The sequence below is a fragment of the Rhinoderma darwinii genome, chromosome 2, assembly GCF_050947455.1.
Source record: "Rhinoderma darwinii isolate aRhiDar2 chromosome 2, aRhiDar2.hap1, whole genome shotgun sequence".
Lineage (NCBI taxonomy): Eukaryota > Metazoa > Chordata > Amphibia > Anura > Rhinodermatidae > Rhinoderma > Rhinoderma darwinii.
This window is the reverse complement of record NC_134688.1, coordinates 8,669,443-8,689,435: the sequence shown is the minus strand read 5'-3', so window position 1 is coordinate 8,689,435 and position 19,993 is coordinate 8,669,443. Positions and strand designations below refer to the sequence as shown.

Here is a 19,993-nt window from a genome sequence, read left to right as displayed (position 1 = left end):
CAGTATTATAGTAGTTATATTCTTGTATATAGGAGCAGTATTATAGTAGTTATATTCTTGTATGTAGGGAGCAGTATTATAGTAGTTATATTCTTGTATATAGGGGCAGTATTATATTAGTTATATTCTTGTATATAGGGGCAGTATTATAGTAGTTATATTCTTGTATATAAGAGGCAGTATTATAGTAGTTATATTCTTGTATATAGGAGGCAGTATTATAGTAGTTATATTCTTGTATATAGGAGCAGTATTATAGTAGTTATATTCCTGTATATAGGGGAAGTATTATAGTAGTTATATTCTTGTATATAGGGGCAGTATTATAGTAGTTATATTCTTGTATATAGGAGCAGTATTATAGTAGTTATATTCTTGTATATAGGAGCTGTATTATAGTAGTTATATCCTTGTATATAGGGGGCAGTATTATAGTAGTTATGTTCTTGTATATAGGGGCAGTATTATAGTAGTTATATTCTTGTACATAGGGGCAGTATTATAGGAGTTATATTCTTGTATATAAGGAGCAGAATTATAGTAATTATGTTCTTGTATATAGGGGCAGTATTATAGTAGTTATATTCTTATATATAGGGGGGCAGTATTATAGTAGTTATATTCTTGTATATAGGGGCAGTATTATAGTAGTTCTATTCTTGTATATAGGGGGCAGTATTATATTAGTTCTATTCTTGTATATAGGAGCAGTATTATAGTAGTTATATTCTTGTATATAGGGGGCAGTATTATAGTAGTTATATTCTTGTATATAGGGGCAGTATTATAGTAGTTATATTCTTGTATATAGGAGCAGTATTATAGTAGTTCTATTATTGTATATAGGAGGCAGTATTATAGTAGTTATATTCTTGTATATAGGGGGCAGTATTATAGTAGTTATATTCTTGTATATAGGAGGCAGCATAATAGTAGTTATATTCTTGTATATAGGGGCAGTATTATAGCAGTTATATTCTTGTACATAGGAGCAGTATTATAGTAGTTATATTCTTGTATATGTGGGCAGTATTATAGTAGTTATATTCTTGTACATAGGAGGCAGTATTATAGTCGTTATATTCTGGTATATAGGGGCAGTATTATAGCAGTTATAGTCTTGTATATAGGGGCAGTATTATAGTAGTTATATTCTTGTATATAGGGGGCAGTATTATAGTAGTTATATTCTTGTATATAGGGGGCAGTATTATAGTAGTTATATTCTTGTATATAGGAGGCAGCATAATAGTAGTTATATTCTTGTATATAGGGGCAGTATTATAGTAGTTATATTCTTGTATATAGGGGCAATATTATAGTAGTTATATTCTTGTACATAGGAGCAGTATTATAGTAGTTATATTCTTGTATATAGGAGCAGTATTATAGTAGTTATATTCTTGTATATAGGGGCAGTATTATAGTAGTTATATTCTTGTATATTGGGGCAGTATTATAGTAGTTATATTCTTGTATATAGGAGCAGTATTATAGTAGTTATATTCTTGTATATAGGGGCAGTATTATAGTAGTTATATTCTTGTATATAGGGGCAGTATTATAGTAGTTATATTCTTGTATATAGGGGGCAGTATTATAGTAGTTATATTCTTGTATATAGGAGCAGTATTATAGTAGTTATATTCTTGTATATAGGGGCAGTATTATAGTAGTTATATTCTTGTATATAGGGGCAGTATTATAGTAGTTATATTCTTGTATATATGGACAGTATTATAGTAGTTATATTCTTGTATATAGGGGTCAGTATTATAGTAGTTATATTCTTGTATATAGGGGTAGTATTATAGTCGTTATATTCTTGTATATAGGAGCGGTATTATAGTAGTTATATTCTTGTATATAGGGGCAGTATTATAGTAGTTATATTCCTGTATATAGGGGGTAGTATTATAGTCGTTATATTCTTGTATATAGGGGTAGTATTATAGTCGTTATATTCTTGTATATAGGAGCAGTATTATAGTAGTTATATTCTTGTATATAGGGGCAGTATTATAGTAGTTATATTCTTGTATATAGGGGGCAGTATTATAGTAGTTATATTCTTGTATATAGGGGGCAGTATTATAGTAGTTATATTCTTGTATATAGGGGGCAGTATTATAGTAGTTATATTCTTGTATATAGGGGCAGTATTATAGTAGTTATATTCTTGTATATAGGGAGCAGTATTATAGTAGTTATATTCTTGTATATAGGAACAGTATTATAGTAGTTATATTCTTGTATATAGGAACAGTATTATAGTAGTTATATTCTTGTATATAGTAGTTATATTCCTGTATATAGGAGCAGTATTATAGTAGTTATATTCTTGTATATAGGGGGCAGTATTATAGTAGTTATATTCTTGTATATAGGGGGCAGTATTATAGTAGTTATATTCTTGTATATAGGGGGCAGTAGTATAGTAGTTATATTCTTGTATATAGGAGTAGTATTATAGTAGTTATATTCTTGTATGTAGCGGGCAGTATTATAGTAATTATATTCTTGTATATAGGAGCAGTATTATAGTAGTTATATTCTTGTATATAGGAGCAGTATTATAGTAGTTATATTCTTGTATATATGGGGGCAGTATTATAGTCATTATAGTCTTGTATATAGGAGCAGTATTATAGTGTTATATTCTTGTATATAGGAGCAGTATTATAGTAGTTATATTCTTGTATATAGGGGGCAGTATTATAGTAGTTATATTCTTGTATATAGGGGGCAGTATTATAGTAATTATATTCTTGTATATAGGGGGCAGTATTATAGTGGTTATATTCTTGTATATAGGAGCAGTATTATAGTAGTTATATTCCTGTATATAGGAGCAGTATTATAGTAGTTATATTCTTGTATATAGGAGCAGTATTATAGTAGTTATATTCTTGTGTATAGGAGCAGTATTATAGTAGTTATATTCTTGTATATAGGGGGACAGTATTATAGTAGTTATATTCTTGTAGATAGGGGGCAGTATTATAGTAGTTATATTCTTATATATAGGAGCAGTATTATAGTAGTTATATTCTTGTATATAGGGTGGCAGTATTATAGTAGTAATATTCTTGTATATAGGGGGCAGTATTTTAGTAGTTATATTATTGTAGAATCTACTATGCAAAATATCTTTACTATATAACTGAAGATTCGTTTTTCACCGGTTCCGAGTCGTTATTTAAGAAGTGGAGTTTCCTAGTTGCCTTGGTAACAGTAGCGTCTGACATGTTCTTGTTAAACGAGTTTGTCACTGATCGCTCTGTCACTTTTATTTATTGAAGGTCACAGTTTTCGTCCCATGATGCATCAGTGTTAGGAATTTCATAGCGACATTTCCTTTATTTGTCTTCAAAAACAAGGCTCCTGTTATCATTTCTACCTTTCACTGGAATTATACCGGTGATTATTACGCCGCTCTGTATATTATATAGCAATTAACCCATATTTCGCCAGGCTGATCTTTCCACCGCTGACCCTTTTGTTATCTTGAGTTTAGGTTTGGAACCACTTTTACTATATTAGGGATTTGCTTTACGCGATGACAACATTTAGGGGAACGCTTCCAATAATTATATTCGATATTTAGATTTTCCCACATTTCGGCGCTCTCCACATCCATAGCTGCTTTTGGCAATAAATCTCTGCTGACTTCTGTTTGCCACCCCACCCCCACCATACCCTGTAATACAATATTGGGTCCGGAGTCTTAAAGGGACTGTCCATCAATATTTCAATAAAGCTGGATTATTGTGTAATTTATAGTTCTCCATTTTTCTGGTGTACGTTGAGTTTCTATCCCTCACTATTCTTAAGATCTTTGCTTGCTGTCAATGAATTGAAATACTGACCTGGCCCAAGCCTAATGGGCTTGTTACAATGTTTCACAGATAATGGCCTGTAAACAAGTCCAGGCTTATGTGCCTGACCTACACCGATGCATTGTAACAAACGCTGCTGTGCGAGCAGGACTAGATCCAGGTCCTGTTGTTGCACTTTTTGTTACAATAAACTCCTCTTTTCCTTTGCTGGTTTATGTAGGGCGTTTGTAATGGAGCTGCATGCTTTCTGGAGGAGGGTTCCCCTTTATTGGCATAGATTATACTCAATGAGATGCGCCAGTCTTGCAATATCTATAATCTCCGGCATGAGTAACAGGTGTCGGGGGTTGTCACCCAGCTTTCTTTAGGCTCTGAACGGCCTCTAACTTTGCATTGTTAAGAAGCATCACATCCCCCCCCCCCCATCCTTCCTCCCTCTTTGCTCTATTTCTGTCAGTCTTTACTGTAGTTCTGACATTCTATTCATAACCTGTAAACTCAGGATGGTTGAGGGCTGCAGTGCATGGAATTACGGGAGGATAGATATTTTCGGATATCTTCGATACAAGTACTGCGACCCCCCCCAGGACATTCTGCAATCATTCACCCTGTTCAGTGCTGCACTACATGGCACCCTGATGGGGCAGGTGTCCGCAGGAAAATATGTGTAGATCTCTCCGGATCGTTTTACGTTTTTATCATTTGCTGAATGAGCGGACGTCACTCGTATTCCGCAGATTAGAAGCTTCTGAATGTCGGCCGCCCCCAGCCGCTCACGTTGTATCTATGGAAAGCAGGAGCGGTGGGATTAGACTCACTCTCTCCCTGAACCCAGGCGGGATTAGTGTCTCCGGTCTGAGGCGGCGGGGGATTAGCTCCCATCTCTACGTCTAGATTCTGCTGGAGCTCCCGGATGGAGAATGTGGAGTCTGGGGTCTAAAGGGAAACTCCACCTCTTATAATGTAAAACGCAGCGTGTGTGGATTGTGTCTTCTGCACTGTTATCTGAAAACCACCAGCAAGTTGCTGTTGACGTACCCATTGTGATGATGATTTTTTTTAATTTATTATTTTTATTATTATTATTGTTATTATTCTCTTTTAATTTAGTACATTAAAGTGATTATCCAGAATTCGAAAGGGAGTCCATTTTTCCCACCAGGAACAGCGCCACTTTTGTCCAAGGCAATTCATGGTATTGCAGGTCATCCCTATTCAAGTGTTTATGCGCTGTGTATGGGGGGAGGGGGTAGAGGAAGCAATAAGACCCTTTTATATAATCCTGGATCCTGTACGCCCCCTTTAGGTGTGTAATGGTATCCTGCCCTGATTGAACGGTTCTGATTGGTTCATTTAATTTAAGTTTTTCCCGTTTTTTGTTTTTTTTTAAATCTTTTTATAATAAAACATGCAACTTTCTAGTTTGCTTTCTGTTTTAATTCACAATTTTCAAGATCTCTGCTTGCAGTCAGTGAAAGAGACAACTATTCATTCCACTCTAAGGCTAAAATCTCACCCTGGCCTAATACTTCTCACAGCTGAGAGTTTGTTACAGTTGTATCCAGTCTAGACAATTCTCCGCGAGCACAAATATCTCTCCTGTGCTGATAGTTTGTTACAATGTATCAGTCAGTGCATGTAGAATGTATCAGTCGGGAGTCATGACTGTTTACCTCACAGAGAAGTGTCTAGATTGGATGCAATTGTAACAAACCCCCTGCTGTGGGAAGTATTGGGTTTGTACAGGATTTCAGTCTCTGGATGTAAACAATGTTTCCTTTCACTTCCAGAAAGCAGTGATCTTGAAAATGGTAAGGAATTGACGCACAAAATATATTAAAAATTTGCGGAACTTTCCTGTTGGCCATAATTCACGTCAAACCCAGATGCATGTTCGTTATGCGAGTTTTCCCGATTAATGAACAGCAGTCGGCCTACTTACTGACTGTCTCCAAGTAGCAATAGGTTTTGTTTTCTATACTGCTTGGAGAAAAAAACTAGAAAAAAGTAATGCAGATATTACACAGATGCTGGATTTTACATTTGCTAATGGTCATCTAAGGTGTAGTGTTCTGAATTTCTAGAAAGTAACGATGTAGCAGAGCTAAGTGAGCTGTTTTTTTCACTCACACAATTTTTTTTTTCTATCATTTACAGATCCAAACTCAGCTTGTTCCAGTCAAGGATAAGTTTACAGAAGGCGAATGTGAAGGTGAGAGTCTGTTCCTGCATCACATCCATTGGGAGTAGCCTCAACTCCGCTGTGCTTAATGGGCAATTCCAGTAAAAATTCTAAAATTCTCACTGGAAGTCCGTCTACATAGAGAGACACGCTGAGGTTTGCTTAGTATTTGTACTGATTTTGCCGTTTTCTCCATTCACATCCAGAGCTGCTTTCAAAATTCTGCTGGTCGCCCTTGGAAACCGGCAGCGGTTTTGTTCCAGCCTGCTGTCAGACATGTGACCTGTAACTGTCATTTGCACTCCCACAATCCATTACTCTCTGGTAACCGGAGACCAGCAAGTTTCTGAATTGCACTTTGGATGTAAACGGAGAAGAAAACCTCAGTATAAGATTTAAAGCACAGGATTTACTAATTGATGTAGCTCTTAAAGGGTATGTTCACTTTGGACAACCTCTTTATATAAACCTTATTAGGGTACATAGAGGTAATAAAGGGGAGGGGGTCGTCACTCGGGACCCCCAGTATCCGCTAGAGTGGAGCGCTGGTACAGAATAATGCATCCTTGCAGCAACATTGCGATTGACTGCCACATTGGCACAGATTACAGCAGTAACAGTCACACTCCGACGGAAGGTAGTCATGTGACTCTTCCGATTCCCCACCATTGAGTTGCATTACGCTTTTCGGGTCGTCCAATTTTATCTTCTTCGTGTTCTTCCAGTTAAAAGCCCGGAGACAAGAATGTAACGCCAAAGCCACTCACGCGCGGAACGATTATCTCCTCACCCTGGCAGCCGCCAACGCCCATCAGGACCGCTATTACCAGACAGACCTGGCCAATACCATGAAGGTGAGTCCGCCAATATCCAAGGGGTGAACTGAGCGGCTGGACAATGGGCAGTGCCAAGAGGAAACCTGTAACTTCTCCTACTTGTGCCTCGCACAGACTGGGCATAGCGGCGGTCTCCTCCAATCAAAGGGGGCAGAAGCAGCGCTACATGTGTCCATAGGTTGGGTCTGGTATTGCAGCTCACTTCCTTTAGAGTGAATGGGGCAGAGCTGCAATACCACGCACAACCTGTGGACAGTTGTGGCGCTGTTTTTGGAAGACGGCAGCCATGTTTCTCTAATTCTAAACAAGCCCTTTAAAACCTCTATCTGGGTAACAACCAATGTAGCCCAATCTCAGTTGTTGTCACCCAGCTTTCCCAGAACCAGATGTGCCATCCTAGGTAGGATTTAGAGAGGTTGAGTGTCAGTGCTTGACTAGGAAAGCTGAGAAACCACTATGGTGGGTGCTGTGATGGGGGCCATATTGGCTATCACCCAGCTTTTCCTGGATCTGATAAAACTAAGAAGAAACTGTGGGGAATTTGTAGCCACTTTACATGCGAGGACTCCGGGACTTCAGATATTTTTTGGGGAGGGTTCGGCTTCCCCTCTTTGCGCTGCGGTACGTTTTACTCTTTGTTGTCTGCGGTGCCAGTTTTGTAGCCATTTAATAATCCGCTGCTGCATTTCAGACAATGGCATTTCTTCGGTTGCTACATTGTTGCCATTGAAAGGCCGGTGAACGTGTTTATGCGGCTCGTCTGGTCTGACTTCCTCCATCCTTTGTACTTGGAGGGTCGGATTCGGGCTACGGGGCTAATTACAGTCTCGTCATTATATTATTGTCTAACATTGGCAAGGAATGTGTGAGAGTCCCGGCTAGATGTGCGGCACGGTCAGCGAGCTGAGCCCCGGGGTGTGACCAGTAACCTAAACCTGCACTGCAGCTCTGCTCGAACACACAGCTCTACTGCATTGTCTATTGAAGTTTGAAATCTATCAAATGTCTCATCAGAGAATCAGGCTGCTGCTCTGTTTATCTTCCATGCTTTACACTGCAGCTTTGCTTCATTACACAGCTATGATCAGTGCTTCCAGTTCTACTGCATGGTCTGTTGATGTCTGAAATCCATCAAATGTCTCATCAGAGAATCCAGCTGCTGCTCTGTCCTTCCTCCATGCTTTACACTGCAGTACTTCTCTGATACCCAGCAATGATCAGTGACTCCAACTGTACTTCATTGTCTATTGTAGTCTAAGGTAGTCTGAAATCCATCTAATGTGTCATCAGAGAATCAGGCTGCTGTTCTGTCCTTCCGCCATGCTTTACACTGCAGCTCTGCCTTATTAGGACACCGCTATGATCAGTGACTTCATCTTAGCTGCATTGTCTATTGCAGGGCCGACTCCAAGTTTATGTGGACCCTTGGGCGACACAGACTTCGTGGGCCCTTTTATAGGGGAACTCAGGGTGGCAGAAAACTTTGTGCCACCATATATTTAGTGCCCTCTGTAGATAGTGCCACAGTGCTCCCCTCTTCCAGGTACTGACACACAGCCCCCCCCTTCCAGGTACTGACACACAGCCCCCCCCTTCCAGGTACTGACACAGCCCCCCCCTTCCAGGTACTGACACACAGCCCCCCTCTTCCAGGTACTGACACACAGCCCCCCTCTTCCAGGTACTGACACACAGCCCCCTCTTCCAGGTACTGACACACAGCCCCCCTCTTCCAGGTACTGACACACAGCCCCCCCCTCTTCCAGGTACTGACACAGCCCCCCTCTTCCAGGTACTGACACACAGCCCCCCTCTTCCAGGTACTGACACACAGCCCCCCTCTTCCAGGTACTGACACACAGCCCCCCTCTTCCAGGTACTGACACACAGCCCCCCCCTCTTCCAGGTACTGACACACAGCCCCCCTCTTCCAGGTACTGACACACAGCCCCCCTCTTCCAGGTACTGACACACAGCCCCCCCTCTTCCAGGTACTGACACACAGCCCCCCCTCTTCCAGGTACTGACACAGCCCCCCCTCTTCCAGGTACTGACACAGCCCCCCCTCTTCCAGGTACTGACACAGCCCCCCCTCTTCCAGGTACTGACACAGCCCCCCCTCTTCCAGGTACTGACACAGCCCCCCCTCTTCCAGGTACTGACACAGCCCCCCCTCTTCCAGGTACTGACACAGCCCCCCCTCTTCCAGGTACTGACACAGCCCCCCCTCTTCCAGGTACTGACACAGCCCCCCCTCTTCCAGGTACTGACACAGCCCCCCCTCTTCCAGGTACTGACACAGCCCCCCCTCTTCCAGGTACTGACACAGCCCCCCCTCTTCCAGGTACTGACACGGCCCCCCCTCTTCCAGGTACTGACACGGCCCCCCTCTTCCAGGTACTGACACACGGCCCCCCCTCTTCCAGGTACTGACACACGGCCCCCCCTCTTCCAGGTACTGACACACGGCCCCCCCTCTTCCAGGTACTGACACACGGCCCCCCCTCTTCCAGGTACTGACACACGGCCCCCCCCTCTTCCAGGTACTGACACACGGCCCCCCCCCTCTTCCAGGTACTGACACACGGCCCCCCCTCTTCCAGGTACTGACACACGGCCCCCCCTCTTCCAGGTACTGACACACAGCCCCCCCTCTTCCAGGTACTGACACACAGCCCCCCCTCTTCCAGGTACTGACACACAGCCCCCCTCTTCCAGGTACTGACACACAGCCCCCCCCTCTTCCAGGTACTGACACACAGCCCCCCCTCTTCCAGGTACTGACACACAGCCCCCCCTCTTCCAGGTACTGACACACAGCCCCCCCTCTTCCAGGTACTGACACACAGCCCCCCCTCTTCCAGGTACTGACACACAGCCCCCCCCTCTTCCAGGTACTGACACACAGCCCCCCCCTCTTCCAGGTACTGACACACAGCCCCCCCTCTTCCAGGTACTGACACACAGCCCCCCCTCTTCCAGGTACTGACACACAGGCCCCCCTCTTCCAGGTACTGACACACAGCCCCCCCCTCTTCCAGGTACTGACACAGCCCCCCCCCTCTTCCAGGTACTGACACACAGCCCCCCCCCTCTTCCAGGTACTGACACAGCCCCCCCTCTTCCAGGTACTGACACAGCCCCCCCTCTTCCAGGTACTGACACAGCCCCCCCTCTTCCAGGTACTGACACAGCCCCCCCTCTTCCAGGTACTGACACGGCCCCCCCTCTTCCAGGTACTGACACACGGCCCCCCCTCTTCCAGGTACTGACACACGGCCCCCCCTCTTCCAGGTACTGACACACGGCCCCCCCTCTTCCAGGTACTGACAAACAGCCCCCCCTCTTCCAGGTACTGACACACGGCCCCCCCTCTTCCAGGTACTGACAAACAGCCCCCCCCTCTTCCAGGTACTGACACACGCCCCCCCTCTTCCAGGTACTGACACACAGCCCCCCCTCTTCCAGGTACTGACACACAGCCCCCCCCCTCTTCCAGGTACTGACACACAGCCCCCCCCTCTTCCAGGTACTGACACACAGCCCCCCCCCTCTTCCAGGTACTGACACACAGCCCCCCCCCTCTTCCAGGTACTGACACACAGCCCCCCCCCTCTTCCAGGTACTGACACACAGCCCCCCCCCTCTTCCAGGTACTGACACACAGCCCCCCCCTCTTCCAGGTACTGACACACAGCCCCCCCCCTCTTCCAGGTACTGACACACAGCCCCCCCCCTCTTCCAGGTACTGACACACAGCCCCCCCCCTCTTCCAGGTACTGACACACAGCCCCCCCCTCTTCCAGGTACTGACACACAGCCCCCCCCCTCTTCCAGGTACTGACACACAGCCCCCCCCCTCTTCCAGGTACTGACACACAGCCCCCCCCTCTTCCAGGTACTGACACACAGCCCCCCCCCTCTTCCAGGTACTGACACACAGCCCCCCCCCTCTTCCAGGTACTGACACACAGCCCCCCCCTCTTCCAGGTACTGACACACAGCCCCCCTCTTCCAGGTACTGACACACAGCCCCCCTCTTCCGGGTAGTGTCTTCGGGGCTCACTCTAGGAGTGGAATCCTCAACCGGAGCGTTTCCGACACTCTGGCAGGGGATTCCACTCCTGAAGGAGCCATGACAACTGCATCAGCACCTGACAGCCGAGTGGGCCCCGGCACTTGCCCGGATTCGCCGGGTGCTGACGCCTTCCCTGGTCTTTTGGAGTCTGAGGAAGTCTGAAATCAACCTGTCTCGGCTGGTGCTCTGTCCTTCCTGTATGCTTTACACTGCAGCTCTGCTTCATTAGGACACCGCTATGATCAGTGACTTCTGCTTAGCTGCATAGGCTATCTAAGTTTAAGGTAGTCTGAAATCCTTCTAATGTCCCATCTGAGGCTCAGTCTATTGTTCTGTCCCTCCTGTATGCTTTACACTGAAGCTCTGCTTCATTAGAACCCGGCTATGGTCAGTGTCTCCAGCTTAACTGTATTGTCTATTGGGAGTCTGAGGTAGTCTGAAATCAACCTCCTGTCTCATCAGGGGATCGAGTTTCTTCTCTATCCTTCCTTCATGCTTTACACTGCAGCTCTGCTTGTTCAGATTAGCTACTGTGTATAAGCAGAATCTTAGCAGGGGGAGCGGATTTCCATTACTGAAAGAACAGAAGGTTCTTATCTTTTACTAATGTTGAGTAACATCAGGTCAAGTACTTTAGTTACATCTAAAGCTGCAGTTTACTGATGACTCTTGGGCTTTAGGATATTTTTTTGCTGCTGCCTGTTGGTTATAGAACTGCTGCAGGGCATATTGGGTGATGTAGTGTTTACCTGCATGGGAATTTATAATGCACTGGACTGTCAGCATAGACCTAATGTATTTGTATTGACAACCAGCAGAGTTGTGATTGCAGCTCTGGATGTGACTGGAGTATGACACGATGTGAACCTCCGGTCTCGGTCACTGTAGATTTGCTGCTGTAAGGAGATCTGGACAGTCGGTGTTTTTTTTTTGCTTTTTTGCACTGATTTCCAGGAAGGAAACAGATTAACCCTGGATTAGAAGTTTCTGAAATACCCGGATTAGTGAAATCTTCAGGGTGGGTCGACACCAACATCTTCCTGCACGGGGGGCAACGCTTGACCCTGATATACCACGTCACGCCAGGGCTCGCCACGATACCCAGGGGTTTATAAGATGGACTTTCCCCATATATTTTATTGTCTCATTCAGCTTTTAATGTGATCAGTATCTGGGAAAGCTGGGTATCGCCTAATATGGCTACTATTACAGCTCGCACAGAGCTTGTCACCCAGCTTTCCCAGACTTCTGAATGGTACATCTGCCCAGTTATAAAGTGGGGTGAGAATTGGGTATATATCACTATGTTGCCGTGTAAGAGTGGATTATATAACCCTGTGTTGCTGGACAAATATGGGAAAGCTGGGTAATAAGCTACGTTGTCACCCAGCTTTCTCAGACCTCTGAATGGCAAACCTGCGTAGTTGCACAGCGATGTGGGAGTGGAGTATACATCACCATGATATATACTTGACTCCCACAATGCTCCAATGGGTTGCGAGGGCAAATTTGTCGTTCAGGGGTCTGGGAAAGCTGGGTGACAAGCTACTTGGGAGCTGTGATAGTAGCCATATTGAATGTCACCCAGCTTTCCTAGAAAGAGGATGACAGAAGGGTGTTGTTATTGCTGGGAATTTTAGATCTTCGGGTCCTATGGGTGTCTGGGATTGTCGCGGCCGCTGGCCGTGAGTCATTGGCGCTGCCAGGCTACGCAGGGTGGTTTTGGGTTTAGTCTTTGTCTGGAACGTTTAGAAATGATGAACAGATTACAGATTTATAGGTTGACGTGCTGGAGGGCGACTTCCTTTCCTGTGCTCCACCTGTTTCCTGTGCCCAGTGCGGCCGGTGACGGATGCCCAGGTATGCCAACGGTCTGTGAACACCCTGGTGGAGCACATGTGCCAATAAATGGGCCGTCCAGTAAATAAATCCTGACCATTGTATCATGAAACGTTCTGCAGCTTGTATTCGTTCCTCGCTATTTGTGAGACTTCTGCTTGCTGTCAGTGAACAGGAACTCTTTTCCTTCCGTTCTGATCTAATATTTCTTACAGCTGAGGGTTTGTTACAATTGTATCCAGCGTAGACATCTTCTGTGTGACATCACTCCACCCAAAATACACTCCTATGAGAATGCAATAAAAAAAACAACTGCACGTTCAAGATCTTTGTGGTCAGGAAATGGAAACATTCAGAGGCTGAAAACCTAGTCCTGCTCTTACAACTGATGGGTTTCTTAGAATTTATCAGCGTTCGGTTATCCTCTGTGAGCTAAACATGGTGACCGCACAAATTTCCCTCCTATCCTGAACTTTTAGGCTGACCGTTCTTCACTGCTTCATGTCAGTGAATGAAAATGTGTGTTTTGCATTAAGAGGCTGAGAAATGTGTACAGACATAATACTTCTCACAGCTGAGGGTATGTTACAGTTGTGGCCAGGCTAGACAATCATCTTTGAGCTAAACAGTCTGGACTCTGGATTGATGCACTTTACCTGCACTGATACATTGTCACAAACTATCAGGACAGGAGGGAGTTCCAGTCTATAGTATTGTCTAGACTGGATACAATTGTAACAAACCCTCATCCGTGTGAAGTTTTAGGATGGATTTTCAGCCTCCGGATGTAAACAAGAATGTTCCATTCACTGAAAATGGTGAGGAGTTGAAACGCGCTTTTAAAAAAAAAAAATAACGCTGCAGATGTTGTCATTATACAATAAACGGGATTATTAGGGCATATGTAAAGTAAAGATGCCCGTCCTGGTGACTGGTACAGGATATGGACTGGACTGGATACAATGTAACAAACCCTCAGCTGTGAGAGGTCAGTCTGTATGGATTGTTAGTCTCTGGGTATAAACAAGAATGTTTCCATTCAATCACAGCAAGCAGAAGTATTCACTATGGTGGGGAATCAAAGCATAAAGTTTGTGCATTTCAGGTTTTCTCTTCGTTCTGCAGTATAACTGACACAGGATTATATTCAGGACTATGTGGAGGGACTCACTAACTGTAAGAACAAAAAATCCTCCCCCCTCCATAAGTTCCTGCACCTGTGGCGGGGGAGAGGGGTTTACGATTGGTGACTGACCGCTAGAAATGAATGTAATAGACGGCGGCTTCTAGTCGTGTATGGGGATCAGTCACTAGGCGGCAGCACTGTGCATTCCACAGGATGACCTGATACTACAGCTGGGACAATGGGATATGCAGCAGAGTGGAGTTACTGGCTGTGGAACTGGTCTCCGATCCTGAAGAATGTGTCATCTATAAACCTGTGATGACACCGAAGCCCTGAGCTCATTGTATTTATGACACCTAAATCAGGATCTGGGTCCCCTCCCCCACCATCATTTTATCACTTACAAAGCAGAAAAAAAATATTAAATGAATGACAAAATAAAGTTTAAGAAAAAGATTCCAAAAATATTCTAAAATCAAATGATCATCAGAAAGTGAATTTTTTGTTTGGGTGGGAAAAGTGTTTTTTGTTTTTTTTATAGATTTTTGACTTTTATCATGTCTATCCACTTATATGTGCTGACCTCTAGTGGCCAAACAGCTTACACTGCAGACAGGCCCAAAATAACCGCATCTTGTTTTACAGCCTGCAGTGAAATATCACTAGTCGGCAGAGGATTAATGAGAAAATGGCAGGTCTATTGTACGGCCTCATAGAGGACACAAAAGAGAAATAATTAGGCAGCTGATGCACAGTGAGGGGGAGGGGGTTATATCTGGAGGGCTTTGATGTCATAAAGTGAGAGGTGGTGGTAGTAGATAGTAAGGGTTGGTAATGCCATAGAGTGTAACTTCGCCCGTCCTCCCCAGATAACAGTGCACCCTCATTGAGGCACCAGGGTTATCTGAGGGTGGTTAGTGATGTCCCAGGATGGGGGGGGGGCAGGGTTATCTGGGGAGGGTTGGTGATGTCACGGGATGAAGAGGCAAGATTATCTGGTGTGGGTTGGTGATGTCACCGTATGTGGGGACAGGGTAAACTGGGGAGGGTTGGTGATGTCACAGGATGAGGGGGCAGTGTTATCTGGGGTGGCTTGATGTCACAGTGAGAGAGCAGAGTTATCTGAGGAGGCATAGTGATGTCATAGGGTGATGGTCAGGGTTTTCTGAGGAGGCTTGGTGATGTCATAGGGTGATGGTCAGGGTTCTCTGAGGAGGCTTGGCGATGTCACAGTGAGAGAGCAGAGTTATCTGAGGAGGCATAGTGATGTCATAGGGTGATGGTCAGGGTTTTCTGAGGAGGCTTGGTGATGTCATAGGGTGAGGGTCAGGGTTATCTGAGGAGGCGTGGTGATGTCATAGGGTGAGGGTCAGGGTTATTGGATGAGGCTTGGTGATGTCATAGGGTGAGGGTCAGGGTTCTCTGAGGAGGTGTGGTGATGTCATAGGGTGAGGGTCAGGGTTCTCTGAGGAGGCGTGGTGATGTCATAGGGTGAGGGTCAGGGTTATTGGATGAGGCTTGGTGATGTCATAGGGTGAGGGTCAGGGTTATTGGATGAGGCTTGGTGATGTCATAGGGTGAGGGTCAGGGTTCTCTGAGGAGGTGTGGTGATGTCATAGGGTGAGGGTCAGGGTTCTCTGAGGAGGCGTGGTGATGTCATAGGGTGAGGGTCAGGGTTCTCTGAGGAGGCGTGGTGATGTCATAGGGTCAGGGATCACTGAAGAGGCGTGGTGGTGATGTCGTATGGTGAGGGGCACGGTTAGGACTGCGCCCCCTAATGTTCTACCTTGTCTGTAAGATAAAGAGAAGTGGGTGTGTTAGTCCATGCTGAGAGCTCTTATCTACGACTACAACGATACGTTATACAGGGGCGCAGTGAGAGGGGTCACTGTCCACGAGCGCAGAATGCAGTGGGGACGCAACAGGAGCCCCCCCCCCCCCACATTAAAAAAAATCATCCGATATCGGATTAATCCAATAGATAATAATCAGCATACTTACCTCCTCCAGCTGCAAGAAGTGTGCGCTCTATGCGAGGAATGGCATCTTGGACATGTTGGGAGTTGTAGTTTTAGAACGACTAGAGTCACGAGTCGAAAAACGCAGAGTGCGGACGGTCGTTGCTCATATCGGCGCCGTGTGAACGCCGCTCTCCCCGGTTTTGTTCTAGTGTTTGATGTGCTGTCCGATTACAGATGCCATCCCCGCTGCCAAGTCCCCTCTCTGGATTAGGACGGTAATGTCACCGCTCAGATGACGGAGCTGTGAAAGAGCGGAGGTCACAATCCCAGGAACTTTCCACAGAAGTCTCTCCATATCATTCCCACAACGTTGGGGTCTTGAATTTCATGACCATAAAATAAGAATTTTGATACAATGTATCAGTGTAGGTAAAACGATCGGCCCGGAGTCCAGGACAGAGATTTGTGCTGTCACGGGATTACCTACACTGATACAATGTGACAGCTGTGTGAGCAGGACTAGGTCAAGATGGGTTCTTCAGACTCTCAATGCAAACTATGTATATTTCCGTTCACTGACCGCAATGGAGCTAAACACCCAGGCTTCCAGATTTGATATATTTTACCTTCACTGATACATTGTAACAAAAAACAATCAGAACAGGAGTATTAGGTTTGTACAGGTTTATTGCCTCTGAACGTAAACCGGAAGGTTCCCATTCACTGACAGCAAGCAGTAAAGAAAAGTCAGCCGAAAGTTCAGGACACGACAGAGAGGATTGTTCTGTTGCCATGTTTAGCTCACAGAGGATTGACTACGCTGAAATTGTAAGAAACCCATCAGCTGTGTGAGCGGGACTAGGTCAGGATTTGCTGTCCACCTCTGGATTAGTGTTTCCATACACCGGCCAAGCAGAGATCTTGAATTTGCATTTCTTTTTCTTGCTGTTTGCATCCTTATATGAATATATATTTTTTGTAATTGCTGGTGTTGGTCCTGAAATCTTCATCCCGCGTATAGGGGCGGGTGGGCAGCGTGCGTGTGTTATGGGGAGTAGTAGGACCCCCCATACATGTTAGATTGATGTTGGTGTATAGTGGTGACCTGAATATAGAAAAACTTCCTTTAACCTGGCATAACCCACATCTGATAGGTGCCGGATTACCAGACCTCCTGGATAATCAGATAGTCCATGGAAAACGGTCTAAAAATCCAGAACAAATGATTTTGTTTGGAAAAAAAGTGTGAAAAACCTGGCATTGAAGGGAATGGGATTGCAATTTCTGGACTATCAGATGCCGGATTTAAGGAATTGTACTTTATAATATATCCATATATGAAAAATCATCGTATTGTCACCCAGGGAAGTATAACACGCGGCATCCGCGATGACTAGAAGAAAGGGCGGCATACAAAGCAGTTTTCACTGGAAGAGCAGTCACACTATGGAACTGTCCCTGCAGGTTGTGATGTTTAATTAGGGGGTCATTTCTTGAGTTGTGACATCAATGGTTATCCAAGGGGAATTTACCCCCCTCCATGAGGACATTCGGCTTCTGTTTAGCTTCTTGAGGGTCTCATCCGTTTTATCCCCCGTTTTGTTCCCCCGCAGACCCTCGATGGCAATGTCTACGACCACCTGAAGGACTATCTCATGGCGTTCAGCAGGACGGAGCTGGAGACGGGTCAGGCTGTACAGAGCACATTCCAGTATTTGTTGGAGTCCTCCAGCCGGGTAAGTGTCACTGGGTCTGGGGTCCTGAGGTTGAATCCGATGGGGTTGGTACTTCTAATTCAGGTTTCTTCAGGGGGCTCCAAAAGATTTTTGGGTTATGTGATCTCCTATGTTCTACATAGGGCGATTAGATTGTGAGCTCCTCTGGGGACAGGGACTGATGACCTTTGTATAAAGCTCCGAGATAAATATTGGCGCCCCATAAACCTGATTGGATTTAATTGGATTCTCTTATTTCAGTCAAACTCGGGGATGACAGCAGGTCACCCCAACATCCCATGCCCCGTTTCTCACGGATGTCCATGAAGCTGAGATTTGAGGAGCGGTTTGTTGGGGTCCTCACACTGTACAGCTGCTTTGGTTGTCACTCTGCTGGGAAGAAACACTGTGGTCACTGAAGAATTTTGTTCCCTGACCTTCTAAAACATTAAATCCCCATTTGCGGGACTTTTTAAGCCACCCCCCATGCACCCGGGAACACCCATACAATCGCCAAAAAATGTTTGTGATTGGGAGGTATACCCTGCAGGGCTGATCTTCAGTTGTACCCTGTCTTATACTGTAGTCACAGCCAAAGCTGAATTCAAAATAGTTCTACTCCAGTCACCTCCAAAGCAGAATTTTAGAATTCTACTGCTTGCTTCTTGGAATCAGTCAGGACTGTGACATCTACTGGGGATGAGATCCTATACTGTAAGGTACTGCAACCTGAGAAATTACAGAAAATCTGCCGCTTGGGATGTGACTGGAGTAATAGAACTTAATCAGTCTATGATGAGTATAAGAATGTTACTACGCATTGTGTACCACTATCGGAGTCTATTACTGACACACTTTTAACAACCGTCATTATGTCTGCTCCTTGTTCCCCACCCTAACACACTCGTACCCCTCCTCTCTTTGATGTTCCAGGCTTTCATGCAGCTGAAATTTCCTTCCTCGGTAAGAACTTCACAGATCGCTAACATTCAGTCAACCATCACTTGCTTTATATTTCCCTGTTCTGTGCATGTTCCATCCTGCGGGTCTTATGTTATTATCACACGGTGCAATACTCACTCCTCTCATCCTGCGCAGTTATTGGGGGTTGCAGACTGCGTTCTGCTTCCTATTTGTATTTTGTCTGGGGAGGGGGGGGTCTTTTTTTTTAATTTTCTTTATTGAATTTGCTGCAATGCATTTTCCAGTTCAAGTGGCATCGCTGGGGACAGGTCTGCATAAAGCTCTTTGCAATGTGGGTGTAACTTTTCCTCACCAGGTACGAGGTGGTGTCTGCTCCCTCTGGATCATCATTAAATGTTTTATTATTTGTAGGTGATGCGGGATTACAACCTCCAGTTATTCACCCAGGAGAATCCAGTATTTCACAAAGCTCAGCCATTTCAGTTCCAGCCATGTGACAGTGACACGGTAAGGAACCCAAATATAACTACTATAAGACTGTCCCCTATGTACAAGAATATAACTACTATAAGACTGTCCCCTATGTACAAGAATATAACTACTATAATACTGCCCCCTATATACAAGAATATAACTACTATAATACTGCCCCTTTATACAAGAATATAACTACTATAATACTGCCCCCTATATACAAGAATATAACTACTATAATACTGCCTCCTATATACAAGAATATAACTACTATAATACTGCCCCCTATATACAAGAATATAACTACTATAATGCCCCTATATACAAGAATATAACTACTATAATACTGCTCCTATACACAAGAATATAACTACTATAATACTGCCCCCTATATACAAGAATATAACTACTATAATACTGCTCCTATATACAAGAATATAACTACTATAATACTGCTCCTATATACAAGAATATAACTACTATAATACTGCCCCTATATACAAGAATATAACTACTATAATACTGCTCCCTATATACAAGAATATAACTACTATAATACTGCTCCCTATATACAAGAATATAACTACTATAATACTGCCCCCTATATACAAGAATATAACTACTATAATACTGCTCCTATATACAAGAATATAACTACTATAATACTGCTCCTATATACAAGAATATAACTACTATAATACTGCCCCTATATATAACAATATAACTACTATAATACTGCTCCTATATACAAGAATATAACTACTATAATACTGCTCCCTATATACAAGAATATAACTACTATAATACTGCCCCCTATATATAAGAATATAACTACTATAATACTGCCCCCTATATACAAGAATACAACTACTATAATACTGCTCCTATATACAAGAATATAACTACTATAATACTGCCCCTATATACAAGAATATAACTACTATAATACTGCTCCTATATACAAGAATATAACTACTATAATACTGCCCCTATATACAAGAATATAGCTACTATAATAC

General features: G+C 44.3%; 1 protein-coding gene across 3 annotated transcripts in view; it reads left to right on the top strand.

Moving 5' to 3' along the window:
• Nucleotides 1-19,993, top strand: part of FCHSD2 (FCH and double SH3 domains 2) — a 162,406-nt gene that overhangs the window by 91,721 nt on the left and 50,692 nt on the right. For 2 of the 3 annotated variants that reach the window (XM_075851328.1, XM_075851327.1), the window contains exons 7-10: nt 5,997-6,051; nt 6,747-6,875; nt 17,475-17,597; nt 18,912-19,007. In XM_075851328.1, coding sequence (XP_075707443.1) covers nt 5,997-6,051; nt 6,747-6,875; nt 17,475-17,597; nt 18,912-19,007 — 403 coding nt within the window. Of the gene's footprint in view, nt 1-5,996; nt 6,052-6,746; nt 6,876-17,474; nt 17,598-18,509; nt 18,540-18,911; nt 19,008-19,993 lie in introns of all 3 variants that reach the window. The other variant, XM_075851326.1, reaches the window with a different exon arrangement.